The sequence below is a fragment of the Lepidochelys kempii genome, chromosome 5 (genome assembly GCF_965140265.1).
Source record: "Lepidochelys kempii isolate rLepKem1 chromosome 5, rLepKem1.hap2, whole genome shotgun sequence".
NCBI classification, from domain to species: domain Eukaryota; kingdom Metazoa; phylum Chordata; order Testudines; family Cheloniidae; genus Lepidochelys; species Lepidochelys kempii.
In genome coordinates this window covers 35,978,505-35,993,058 of record NC_133260.1, presented here as the reverse complement: position 1 = coordinate 35,993,058, position 14,554 = coordinate 35,978,505, and the positions used below count along the sequence as shown (strand labels likewise).

Here is a 14,554-nt window from a genome sequence, read left to right as displayed (position 1 = left end):
GTCCAGGACTGGTGAGATGAACTACACTTGTCTACATAGAGGACAGTAACTAAGAAACACTGACTTCAATACCTCATTTCAGAAGTGGGAACAGCAAACTGTACTATGGATGGACGCACACACAAGTGTGCAGCCCTATTGGCTTCCTATGTGGATTTAGTTACAAGATTTTGGGCCCGTTTTAAACAAGACAGTACAAATGAGTGTTATGCACAATATGAGAGAACAGGAACCAGAGTGACAGTAACAAGGTCATGTTGTTATATAGGCTTGTTATGTGCACAACTTAATGATGTCAACTCATTTTTATAAATGAATATAAATAAATATCAGCAATCCCCAGTGACCTTCTGTCTAGCCATTTTCAGTTGGTTTTCTGTAGACATGAAGGTACCCATTTCTGAATATTAACACAGAAGTTGTTAGTCTACCAGCAAGTAGAGTACTGTCATGCTCCATATTATTTCTAAGTACATATAGTATGTATATATTTTTCTATCACAGGGAAAAGTTTTCAACAGATGTCCCTAGACCAACTCAAAGTAAAAGACCATACTCCTGTACGGAACAATCTAGCTCCCATACCAGACCACTGTGTTCAGAAAAGTAAGTAGAACATTTAAATTACTGTAGCACTCCTATGTGAATCTGTAAATCATTTGCATTGGGATTGTTTTTTAATTTTTCTTTATCCCAGATGTGTTTTGATATAATTGGTCTAGCATTAGTTAAGAGCATGGTCATATAGGAGAATTTAATTCTAGGATAGCAGGGGCTGGAATATGTTGCAGATGTGGTATGCTCAGTCTCCAGTAGAAGTGAAAGTGCCTTGTACCACTCTGGTAGCAGCCCTTCCTAGATACTCCAAAGCAATGTTTTACCCTACTGAAGAGTAGGGATGTATTTACAATGTGCTGTAGATCATAGAACATATAATAGCTACAGTGCCACTGAAAAGTGAAGATGTGTCCTGCTTGGTGCATTTTGGAGCAATGCTTGATGTGTGTGATAAAACCATGGATAAACAATGGCTCTACTATTGTTAAGATGAAGAAAATCCATCATCTCCCATAAGTATGTGCTTATATTTATATGTCCTTGTCCATGATCATGGCAGGAAAGAGAATTAGTTCTGGATTAGTTGGGTGCCTACCACAAATCAAGTTGTTTTCTTTAGACAGAGATCGTGCACAAATGAGAAGGTGGTCTGTGCTGGCCTTTTACTCTGTATTATAGTCTGGTGCTTGGACTTGATCTTAAGCAAGAGCATATAACTTCATATCCACATAGTCAACCTAAAGTACTGTATTATATGTTGCTACAACAGACCTTTCAAAGCATTAGTTTATCTGTCTACAGTAACCTAGGTGTCTAGGTTTTGACAGTGTGCGCTTTACCATGGTGTCTGAGGTGCTAGGTAATTTGGGTCACTATTTCATCATACACAGCTACAAATGTGTACAGTTTGTGGGTCAAAGCCTCACAATCCTATCTGCAAGTGAAAGGATGGGAGGTAGAGCTTGAAGCACAGGAAGCTGGTGGCAGCTGCCTTCACTCATTCTCTACAGCTGTGCTCGGTGCTTGAAATTATTGCTGTCTTGGTAGCTTCTGCTGTAATCAAGAGGAGCAGGAAGACAATGAGGGCCTCTCTTGCTGTAGACTGCCAGCCAGTTCCTCTTCATTCCCATGGCAACTCCAAGACAGCTGCTGCAAGAGCAAAGAGAGCCGGTCCCTGCCCCAGTTATCAGCATCAGCAGCGGGGAGAATGTTTAAAAAGTCAGGACAGAGGAGGAAGACTATAGGCCAGTGTCAGAGCTTTAGCTGGAGCTAGACATGGTAAGGTACTTGGGTGTGTGATGCTACCAATGCCAGCCCCACTCTCAGCACAGTAGCATGGTCTCACATTTCTGTGTTCCATTAAGCTCCAAACCCATATATTTGTTTTGAATAAGGATTTGTGCGTTTGCCATTTACCAAAGCACAAATCAGCCAGGGCCTACAACACCAACGTTTTAGAGCTAAGCAAAAGGTTTCTTGCCCATTAGGACCTGAGTTCTACCACTCCAGAATCTGTGTATCTGCAGCTGAAGTTGACCCCATTGCTAACAACAACAAAATAAAGGAAGCCGCACTCCTTACACTGCTCTGCACATTAATGATGTTTCCAGCGAGGGTGGTGGAAAAACAGAACCCTGAACTCTGCTGTTGTCTAGAAAGTAAAAGAGAAACTAATGTTCACCTCTTCTCTTTTGAGGCGAAGACATGAAGAATGCTCAAGTGACACTCCATGTCGTCAAGGAAAAATTCTTTAGCTACTTTCAGAACCAGAGCTTCAAGTTGTCTCTTTAATTTTAAACTCTGATATTTAAATATTCTCTGCTCATCCCCAATTAGCATACTGTTGTTAGGTATAACTTTCAAAGGTGGATTTCATAGTCATCGGTATTTATGTAGATTTAATTCACACAAGCAACCAGGGTATTTTCAGCTACAAGTAGCATATTACTGTCACAGTTAAGCATCACAGATAGAGGTGTGAGGTATTAATGTTTAGCAGCAGTGCCATATACAGGGTATCGCCTTTCCTAGGGCAGATATAAATAACAAAAAGAAAATCTGTTTGCAAAACTGATTACATGTTTCACTTGCTATAGAAAACAAACAGAGAAAAACTTAAATGATGGGTGAAATCCAACACTGTTGGGATTTATCTTACTCAGGTAAACTTCCCTGGGAGTAAAACTTCAAGAGTGGAAACCTAGATCTACTGAAATCAAATTAAGAAAAGGAGCACTAGTGGCACCTTAGAGACTATTTCAATAGATCTAGGTTTCCACTCCTGAAGTTTTACTCCCAGGGAAGTTTACCTGAGTAAGAATGTTAGGATTCAAATAGAAAAGACAAGATTCAATGACTTTTTAATTAAATTGAAACAAGCGCTAAATACATAGAATAGAAAGGTGAAATAAAACACAATAAAAGTATAAAAATAATTAGAAAGAGAACTGAAACCTCTGTGAATGTAAACAGAAAAAAAGGAAGGAAAAGGAAGCGAAGCAAAAAAAGGAAGATATATTTGCCTTAAAACAACTTTAAAAATATCTTTTAGAAAAAAGTTTATAAGTAGCACTGAAACAATAACATAAGAAAAGAAAAACATATGGTGGGAGGAGGGACTAGGCTGTTTTTAAGCCATCATTTTGACCTCCCAATTTTGAGCTGCTTCTGGGAACTGGAGAGGTCCCTAGCATAACATAACCTCCTGTGGCTGCCCTGTTGGCCTGGAATCTATGCAGTATTCAGTGCTGCTGCCCCACTCCCAACACACCCTTCCTGCCCCTGGTATATACCTCCTAAACCAAGGCTTGCAAAAGGGTCCTCAGAAGACAGCCTTAGGGCTGACTTTCACAGCTCCTGCAATGGAGGAGTCCTCCCCTAGTAAAATATTGGGCTTTTAAGGCCCACTTATACTGCTCTGGCCCTTTCATGTGGCATAAAGGGGGTAGAACTGCAGTGAAATTCTCACCTCTTAAATATAAATATGAGTAGATCTGGTTCAACAGGTCAATTTTGAAAATAGGAATAATGGTCATTTTTGCCATTATTCTTTATAACTGAAAGTTTCTTCAAAAAGAACAGGAGGACTTGTGGCACCTTAGAGACTAACAAATTTATTAGAGCATAAGCTTTCGTGGGCTACAGCTCACTTCATCGGATGCATAGAATGTAGTAAGGTGTGTGTGTGTGTGTGAATGGAACATATAGTAAGGTGTGTGTGTATGTGTATACATACACACACACCTTACTATATGTTCCATTCTATGCATCCGACAAAGTGGGCTGTAACCTATGAAAGTTTATGCTCAAATAAATTTGTTAGTCTCTAAGATACCACAAGTCCTCCTGTTCTTTTTGCGGTTACAGACTAACACGGCTGCTACTCTGAAATGTGAAAGTTTCTTCATTAACATGGGCTGAAGAATAATGTTCTACAACAGAGAATTCGAAAAAGGACTCTCCTCTTTCAGAATGGCTGCCATCTCCTATGGGTCTCAGTAGGAGGAGGCTGAAAATGCCCTTTGCAAAGACACCCTCCTTCAAATTGACCACTGCCTCCCATTTTTCCCAATGAGAGTGAAGCCAAGCTTTACTCAGGGAAGTTGTGGACTCAGGCCGCCATCTTCTTTGAGGGCAGGTTGGCATCACTCCCATAGGGCATAATAGGAGTCCGAGGCCATTTTGAAAGAGGGTATCTTGAAAGGTTAGCCCTCTAGTCACACTTTCTTCATATGTAACAAAGTGGTTGAATCTCTGCTTTAAGTGAAAATCTCAACTTTTAACTTACAGAAGTGCTGGTCACTGTTCCAAATATTTCCCCAGCCCTTGCCTTCCCAACCAGTATTATTTCATTTTGTAATGACTAATCTTGCTCCATTCTCCTTCCAAACCTTACCTATGATGCCTTTGTCCTCACTCTACAGTTTCTCTTCTAGCATCCCTTGGGCACCACTTCTCCGACAATCTGCTCGTCTCTGCAGACACGAGCAGTTCGCAATAGTCATACTAGAGTATTGAGGAACCAAGGGCTGGAAGGGCATAGAGTTGCTGCTGGAGTCTCTTTCTTCCCCAGAGAATTGACCCTGCCCTGTCCCATCAGCAGTGCTGCCCAGATAAGGCAGGCTAGTGCCTACCTGTTACCACACCACACTGCACCCCAGAAGCGGCCAGCAACAGGTCCGGCTTCTAGGCAGGGGGGCACCAGCTCCACGCTCCCATTGGCCGGTGAGGGCGGTGCCTGTGGGAGAGCGCCGCATGGAGCCGCTTGTGCACCCCCGCCATGGAGCCAGACCTGCTGCTGGCTGCTTCCGGGGTGCAGTACGGTCTGCAGTCCCAGGACAGGCGGGAAGTCTGCCTCTGCACCCCGGGTTCAGCACTGACTGGGAGCCACCAGAGGTAAGCCAATGCCCTAACCCCACACCCCAATCCCCTGCCCTAGCCCTGAGCACCCCTCAACCCCAGAACCCCTTCCTGCATCCCAAACCTCTCATCCCTGGCCCCACCCCAGAGCCCTGACCCCCTCCCACACCCCAAACCCCTCTTCCTCAGGGCTACTGGGTCACAGGCATCAACAATTTTCTTCAACTGGGTCCCCAGAAAAAAAGTTTGAAAACCACTGTCCTAGAGGGAGTTTTGCATTATTCAGGATCCAACAGACAGACAGGGCTTGATTTCTGGCCACCTCGTCTTGCCTGTTTGAAAGAATGTTACTATGTAGTGGTTTCTGATGCTTGGTGGTAAAATCACCACAGCGCAGCAGGCCTGTGCAAGGTTCTCTAAACCACTTACACTTTTAGTTAAGGGCTTAAGTGGGTTTTTCTTGGTGTTTAGGGCCTTCTGCAGGCCCTTTGCACTTGTGTGAATTTCACTTAGGTGAATAACAATCTGCAAATGTCACAGATGTTGAGCTTGGTGCCGTCCTCTTAAGAGATGAGTGAGTGCTCCTCCGGATGTGATTGGTTTCCATGCAAAAGTCTCCACTAAACCAATTCTACCACATGCCACAAAATAGAAATCCTGACCCCTTCCCTTTTAGAACATCACAATGCATGTGTCCCTGGAGTCACCCAGGCAAATTCTGTACAAAGTGATTGAAACCATAATTGGTGCATTTTTTCTTTTAAAAATGTTTCTTGAATTACAGTATTAAATATTAATGAACCATGAATCTGAGCTATGCATCATGTTAAACTGCAAAAGACCAGGCAGTTAGCTTACAATACTGCCTATTACGCCCCATGAGAACTCGGTTTGTGTGCTTTGATCAAGCTTGAGTTTGGAATAGACTTGTGCATTTAGAAGCTAGTAAAAAAAATTTAAATAAAAGACCTCCAGTACTTTTAAATCCTTTCTATAAGAATCTGCTTTGCAACAAGTGGCCATTCTGGAATTATTGTTCATGGCAAATGACGAATTATTATATAGGCATGTGGCTTTGGAAGGGGATGGTTGGGAGAACTTCAGCCTTTGTTGTATCAGGCATATAACAAAAAAAAATTCTATATATATGGGGAGGGGAGCTGTTCCAGTGTCCATTGAAGTCAACAGGAAAGCTAGCATTGACTTCAATAGGAGTTGAATCAGGTCCTTGATGCACAAGGGGAAATTCTGCTTCCCTACCCCCTCTGTAATTCTGCAGGTATAGAGGGCCCTGAGCATGACAATACTGGTCTGATTGCACTCTGCAGGGGCAGGTGGGATTCAGGGATTCCACGTAGGGGTTCTGCAAATCACAGAGCTTCCCTAGATGTCAGCTTGGAAGGAGGTCATGAGATTGGCTGGAGAAGGATAGGCATGGAGGCAGTGAATCCTCAACTAGTTGAGGTATCTCTCAGATGAAGTAGTATTATTTTTATCTAAACCAAATATTTCCCTGAAGTTAGTATCTAAAGAAATCCATGATGCTGGGAAAGTGTCTGAATTTAAAGTCAGTTATGCCAAATCTGAAATGCTAGCAATAAATTTGCCAGGCTCTAAGAAGTCATTCTTCCAGAAGACATTTGGATACAAATGGGCAACAAATTCTATAAGATTGTGGCCCTAAGAACCCATTTATACCGACGGGAAAAATGCACACCCAACACACAGTTGTCAGAATATTTTACCAAACAGTGTCTTGTAAGGTATCTCATGAAAACTGGTGTCACACTGATCAGGAATATCATTGTGTGATGTATGTGCATATTGTGTATACAGAGTTACGTGAGCATGCTGGAAATAAGTTCTTAAAGTATGGTGTGGAAGCAGCTGATAAACAAGCCTGCCCTAGACAAAGGAATGTGGATTTATCTGTCTGCATGGACCCAGTTCACAGGCAGATGAAAAAATAGCATGGCTTGGTTACAAACAAAGTGCTCAAGCCAATAAAAAGAGCAAATTGACTGGAGGACAATCAAAAGACTTGGTACCTACACCCCAAAGAACAAGCAGCAGGGGAGAGAAACTTTATCTGGGCTTACTGTTCGAAAAATACAATTCAAAGCTTTTCTGGATTATAAAAGGTAAGAAAGGGGACTCCTTTGGTACCTATTACTTAAGGGACAAAAGGGGCCAGCACTCTTGGAATCTGTGAAAGGTGGTTCCCCCTCCCATGTGTTAAGATACAGAACTGACTGTAGTTGAGAAATTTCCTGACACCAGGATTGTAATCTAAATTTTAGACTCTAGAAAGCGTGTTTTATTTGTAACTATTTTCTGCTTGTATTAGCTCTGCTTATCATCACTTACATCTGTTCTTTATTAATAAACTTATTCTTGTTTTATTAATTTCTCAGTGCTGTTATACTAAAGTGAGGGGTGCATTCTCAGTTGAGACCATAGGCTGGGGTGTATTCTGTCTCTTTGGAGACAGCTGACTTGGTAGATTTCTGTGATTGTCCAGTTGGAAGGACTGGATATTACAAATGAATGCTCTTCCGGAGGTTCAGGAACTAGAGTTTACTGAATGTTACGTGCAAGGCAAGGTGTTATGGGATGTACTTACCCCATGCCAGAACTGAAGGGGTTAAGGAGTAACCCTGGGCCCAGGCAGCCCTACCCATCTCCACCTGCAGAGCATACTCCAGCTGGAGGTGGAGTTTAAAAGGGAGCCAGACAGTTCAGAAGAGGCCTGACAGGACAGGGAGAGACACCTACCCTAAAAGCTTCTGAAGGATGCTACAAAAACTTTTCCCTGGGAGAAAAACCCTGCCTGCTGAGCCCGGAGGGGCAGAAATTTCAATTATTCTCCTTTCCTTTGCTACTGTGACAAACTGTAAGACTTTTCAGGGTAAGCGAGTGATAAGAAGTGGTCCCAGAGGCAGCCTTAAGGTACTCCTGGGTGCCAGAGCCCAGTGGAGGGGGAGGGCCCATGCTCCCCTTCCAACCACCTTGTTACGGAGGGCACAAAAACCCTCTCTTCCAGACTCCCCCTTGGGGAAAGCCAGAGAGGGTAAAGACTTTGCAAACTGCCTAGCTGGAACTCAACACCCCCAGGAGTCACTAAACAGACTAAAAATCATCTCCCCATCACCCCTTCATGGGGATGTGGGGCCCAATATCTTCCTTGAGGCTCCTGTTCCCCCACAGAGGGTTACAGCTAATTGGTGACCTGGCCAGAAGGTCAGATTAACACTCACCAAAAGGCAGGCCTCCCCAGGACATGACAGTAGCCAGTGGGAGACTTTGGAGGCAAAGTAAGTAAAGACCTATTGTCTTAACCACTAGGCAACATCAGCAGTGAGCCACCCTTCGCAACTTGATGGAGAAGGCGGGCACTCATCAGAGGTCTGCAGTAAAGCCTTGAAAGAAAAAAAAAATCATGGATATAGACAAACTGTTGAAGTGGCTGACGGACAGCCAGAATTAACAGAACCAGCTGTTCCAACATAAACGGCTACCCAGCAACAGCGGTAAGCAGCACGACAGCAGCAGCTCAGCCAGGAGCTGACGCCACAACAGAGCAGCAACAACACCTGGTCCAGCAGCTGGTGACCCTTTCACAACCACTAGGGGCAAGCACAAATCTTGTGGTCAGGACCACAAACCCTACCCCAACCCCAAACCTTCTGGTAAGGTGTCTGGGGACAACTCTGATGCTTTCCTTACTACTTTTGAGAAGATCGCGGCAGCAGCTCAATAGCCATCTGAACACTGGGCTGTTTCGCCAGTACTTTATCTTACCGGGACAGCTCAAGCAGCATATCAGAACCTTGATGCCATGGATGTGCAAGACGATGCATGTCAAGGCAGCCATCTTAGACATCTTTGATATCATGGCCGAGACCCACCAACAGCACTTTTCACCGGGATCCCAGCCTCAAGCAGTGGCTCAGAGCCTTAAAGAACATTGTTGGCTGTGGCTCCAGTTGAGCAAGTCACACTCAAGCAATTCATGCAGATTCTCCCAGCTGGCAGACATGGGTGAGTGTTCTGACACAAGCCTGAGACACTGGCTGATGGAATAATGCTGTCAGAAAATTATATGGTGACCACATGCCTGGCCACTGGAACACTGAGGCCTCAATAAGCTCATTCCAGAGGATCACAGACTACGGATCTATGGCCCAGCGGGGGGAATGCCCTCTGGGGTACTGAATACCAAGCCCAGTCCCCTGGATGATCTGCAGCTATGGATGACATGACCAGAGGGTCGGATGGGCACCCATCAGAAGGCAGACCACCACAAGACATGACCATAGCCAGTGGGAGACACTGGAAGTGGGTCAAGTAGAGACCTAGCATCCTAACCACTTGATGACACTGCCAGTGAGTGCCACCTATCACACAAGGTTAAGACTGGCAGAGTCTCAAGGAATTTGCTGGTGAGACAGGTAGCATGGTGTGGCAAGGAGAGGACACATGCAGTTTAAGTTCCAGTAAAGCGCTCGCTCACAGAAGTAGTGGGGTAACAGTGGCTTGTGATTTTGGGCACCCAAAGAAAGACTCACAAAGATACCTGGGAATTCACATCTCAAACAACCTAGAAGAGCTTTATAATTTAAATGTCAAATCTCTACTTCAGCAAATGAAAAGAGATTTGGAGTCCTGGGGGAAGTATGCCATTTCTTGGTTGGGAGAAATAGTCACAGTCAAAATGAACATTTTGCCAAGGATATCTTTCTTTTTTCAAAGTCTTCTTGAAATCATCCAGATAAAAAGCCTAGCAGAAATACAGAGGATGGTGTTAGAATGTATATGGAATAAGAAAAGACCAAGTATAAGTGCAGATACTTTCTTTACTCCCATTGAACAAGGTGGATTAGCTATTACAAATATTCTGTGACACTACCAAGGCAGCCCGCTCAAAGCAGTAGTGCAGAGGTGGACAAACTATGGACCATGGGCCACATCCAGCCCATGGGACCATTCTTCCCAGCCCCTGAACTCCTGGCCTGGAAGGCTAGCCCCCAGCCCCTCCCCTGCTGTTCCCTGTAGGCTCAGTTGACTGCACCGCCAGCGCAATGCTCTGGGCGGTGGGGCTGCGAGCTCTTGGGGCAGCACAGCTGCAGAGCCCGGCCTGACCCAGGGCTCTGTGCTGTGCGGTGCATGGCTGGCTCCAGCCGGGAGATGCAGCTGCCTGTCATGCCTGGCTGTTTGGGGAGGCAGAGCCTCCCCTAACCGGCTCTCCATGCAATTTCTGAAACCCAATGCAGACCTCAGGCCAAAAAGTTTGCCTGCCCCTGCAGTGGTGGACTGAGAGCACTCTAACCCAGCCAAACACTGGGTCTTTCCGATACTGCTTCAATGGTCGCTCGCACCAGTCAGGTTAAAGAATATTTATAGATTGAATGGGGATAAATGTTGAAGAAATTGTGGTGGACATGTCCAGTCATTAAAGAGTACTGGCATGCAGTTTGTAACCAACATGTCACAAATTATGGGACATTTAGATACTGGTTACCATTTAGAGTACATTCACCTCTACAAAAAAAGCACACCAGTTAATTTTTTATATTAACATTCTGTAGACATACCTGGTTTGTTAAATATAATTCAATAAATCACTAGACAACAACATGTCATGGGTAGTGTAAAGATGCTCACTCTGTAACATGGTAGCACTATGCTAAGTGGAGAGCTCCAACAATTACATGTTTCTCCAAACCAAAGCTCACTGTCGTAACGGTTATTGCATTTGTCTCTGATATTTATATGGCTAGGATTTGTAAACCTATTAAAATATCCTAAATAAAAACAGATTTAGATGTGTAACAAACAGGCCACTCTTCTGTCTGCACATTTTTTGATCTGCTATTCTTTCTAACGGTATAATTAATCGGTAAATATGGGTTCTACAGTGTTCCGTATACAGCAAATCTACTCTTACCAGGTAAATTCAGATTGTTTAAAGTGGACTTGTAGGACAAGATCCTCAGCAGATATAAATTGGCATAGCTCCAGTGACTTCAGTGAAGATACTCAACTGACACCAGCTAAGGATGTTACCTGTTGATTCTAACAAAAATTGCTCCAAATTCTCCTCTATTAAATCATAAGAACGTAAGAATGGCAATACTGGGTCAGATCAAAGGTCCATCCAGCCCAATATCCTGTCTTCCGATGGTGGCCAATGCCACGTGCCCCAGAGGGAATGAACAGAACAGGTAATCATCATGTGATCAATTCCCTGTCACTCATGCCCAGCTTCTGGCAAACAGAGGCTAGAGACACCATCCCTGCCTATACTGGCTAATAGCCACTGATGGACCAATCCTCCATGAATTTATCTAGTTCTTTTTTGAACTCTGTTATAGTCTTGGCCTTCACAACATCCTCTGGCAAAGAGTTCTACAGGTTGACTGTGTTAAGAAATACTTCCTTTTATTTGTTTTAAACCTGCTGCCTATTAATTTCATTTGGTAACCCCTAATCAATCAATCAATCTACATCTGGATTAATTCTATTGTTTTCAGTGGCATTACACAAGATTTACATCAGATTAAGAGAGAATCTCCTCCTTGTTGGCTTGTAGAATTTACTTAAACTTGTGCAGAGAATCTCCCCATCAGGTGGGTTGTGAGGAAGGAGCAAAGAACTGAAGAACTGCCCAAGGAAGGGAGGGAGTCATGAAGATTCATGTTCAGATAAGTTTTGGACACGTATCCGTGTGTTTCAGTGATTAACAAAAGTGAAGCTATGCAGGCTCACAGATCACTGAAAACTCCTTGTAAATCATCTGTCATTTTGTTGTTTGCTTGGTTATTACAAAGAAAAGTATTTTCACACATGATTAGTTCTGCCAGAGTGTGTTTTAAATTACTTTAGTAATTCTTTGCTCATTTTCTATACTGTTTCTAAATTTCATGGATTCAATTTAAGTGCACATGATACAAGATAAACGTACAAGAATAAGAAAGTGACAAACTGACAAATTATAGAATTTGTTTCTGACTTTCTGGGCACTCTTTCTCTTTTTTCCTCAGTCCAGCTACCACCTACTGAAGTTTCTCATGGTGTCAAGAAGTCAAAGTCTCTGTCTTTAAACTCCTTAAGGACTGGCACAACTATTCTCCCACCAGCACTTACCTCCAAATCCCAGAGAGGAGGACTTTCTCAAAGTCATTCACTGCATTCCTTCTTACCTGTTGTATCAGGGGAGTCTCTCAGAACAAGCCGTGTCCTGCCTGCTATCCCAAGTCAGAAGGGGTCTACTCTCACAGTGGAATACTTTAAGAAATCTTCCAGCAAATCAGACAGTGAAAATTAGCTCATCTTGCTGGCCACAAACACATAGATGGAAATATTTCAAAGCTTTTTATTACAAGATAACTATACAGTAGAACCTCGCTAATTCATGTTAATGAAAGCTGATGACAACTAGACTGTTAATGATTAAACAATTTAAAAAGCAAGGATAATGTATCACACACCGTATTTTGTGCATTGTTTTGACTTTTAGTATTTTAATTTATGATTAATTTGCTAGTGAGTAGTAAATATACTGTAGTATATTTTGTGAAAGGAGACCCTGGTAGCGTACAACTCCACTACAGCACTGTATTAAATCTTTGCTGAGAAGGAGGGCTAGAATGCCAGGGTTTGTGTGAGAGTCATAAAGTGTTTGGATAAGTGAAATATGAGTTGGTGAGTTTCTACTGTAGTTCAAAAAGCAAAGGCTCTGATGCTGAAAACCAATTTTTTTTTTAAACTAAAATTCTGAACTCTAAAGAAACATCAGTTTTGGTAAATCAGCTGTTATTTTCCAATTTATTTCTAACACATTTTCTACACTGTGAATTTGTGATTTTTGTGATCTCCACGTGCCAAAAAAATATAATACAAAAAACCAAATCTTTGTAAGACAGACAGGGACATAGCATGGGCCTTTCAAAATGTTTGCTGATTGCACGGATTGATTTATGTATCTGATTTACTTAATACTTTATATTCTTCAATAACAAGACACTGTATTATTTTCATATAACAAGGATAATTCAATCAGATCAGTGTTATTAGCTGTTATTTCATCAATTTAATCCTTCTGAGCTACAAATTAAAAAAAATCAAAACTGAAAGTCTTTTAATCAACAGAAATTTGAATTGCATTATATGGGGGCATGCTCTACGGTCTTTTGCAAAACATTTTCTAACACTGTACTTTATTGGAGGCTGACAGAGTTAGTCAGCATATGATTGCTACAGGGTGCTCATCTGTTTGCTTTCCCATATTGCAGGCTTCAGTTAACAACCTACTTCTCCATTTCTAGTCAAATACATGAGTTGATTAGCTCCAAATCCCACTCTGTCAATGAGAATGGAATAAGCACTCCCAAGTAGTTCTAGATAAATGTTTTATTAACTACATGATTCTTTTTTAATTGCTTCACAGTAGAGGCCAAATCCAGCACAACATACCCCTAGGTATTCAACCTGTCCAAGTGCCAATACCTAAGTTTCTGATTTCAATGCAAGGTGATCTAGTCAAAGAAAAGGATGGCTTGTCCTTCTCACAGGTGTCCTGAGACAAAAACTGCCCAACAGTCAAGAGCTGTTTTGGGAAAATAGAGGGGAAAGAACTCCTATAAATGGGTTCCTGATTCCTGTGCTTGCACCTGATCCAAATATCAGGCCCTAAATGCACAAGCTTGAAAGCATCCAAATCCTCTGTAGCTAGGTGGATAAAAAGCTGTATCACCGAAGCACACTAAGTCAGTGGTAAACCAGTTCCACAAGGATGCAGAGCCCACTCAATGCATTGCACAGCAGCCTCCTGGGCAAAACGCGTGGCAGCCACTACAGAGGAAGTCTGCAAACTTACCACTTGGTTATCTATGAACGTGTATAAAACTCCACAGATGTGAATACAGCAGTCTCAAGACCCACTCTCCTGGAGCGATGTTATTACATCAGAATCTAAGCTTTCATGAAAAAAAGTACGTTTCTAGCCCTCATGGTTGCACGGAAAGTTTGAGGTGGTGACCCAAGTGTTACCAGAGTGATGTCTGCCTCGTATGCACACTGCCTGAAATAATAGCTCTGAGACATGTGAACTGCCCCTGCCTCTCAGTGGGGTGTGAACTCTAAGGCCACCCTGAAAGGGGCACTGTGTGTGGCAGGCCCGGCCCACCGAACATTCACCAAAGCAGATACACCCTGGCTCTTCGGGTAAGTACTTAATGACCCCCTGTTGCCACTCTTGTCCTTTGCAGGATGAAAGAAGCAAATGCCTGTTGTCTTGCAGGGAGAAGGAACCCCATGCCAAGGCCTCTGCCTCTCTGGAAAGCGAGGGAATCCTTCTGCCACTACCCCTGCTGCTCTTGAAAGGAATGGGGACTCAGTCCCTACTCCAAGGGGAAGAGTCTCCTCCCAGCTGTTGCCACAGCCTATCCAGGGAGTAGGAGGACCCTAGGCTGCACACAGAGAAGTGGTATCAGGCCACCTACCAGTCCAGCAGGTAGCTTATGTAGTTGGTCTCTAAGATTCCAAGTGGGGGAACACCACAGCAGCCCCATATGATGGTGTCTCTAGGGCCCTGGATTGCCTTAATCTAGAGACTGGGAGAGAGGTCAGGATCCCG

General features: G+C 43.3%; 1 protein-coding gene across 7 annotated transcripts in view; it reads left to right on the top strand.

The window, feature by feature from the left end:
- ANKRD55 (ankyrin repeat domain 55) overlaps positions 1-13,015 on the top strand; it is a 69,486-nt gene extending 56,471 nt beyond the window's left edge. For 3 of the 7 annotated variants that reach the window (XM_073346184.1, XM_073346183.1, XM_073346182.1), the window contains 2 exons: positions 505-606; positions 11,961-13,015. In XM_073346184.1, coding sequence (XP_073202285.1) covers positions 505-606; positions 11,961-12,244 — 386 coding nt within the window. In that variant the 3' untranslated portion in view covers positions 12,245-13,015. Of the gene's footprint in view, positions 1-504; positions 607-11,450 lie in introns of all 7 variants that reach the window. The other 4 variants (XM_073346188.1, XM_073346187.1, XM_073346185.1 and 1 more) reach the window with 2 other exon arrangements.
- The last annotated feature ends 1,539 nt before the right edge of the window (positions 13,016-14,554 follow it).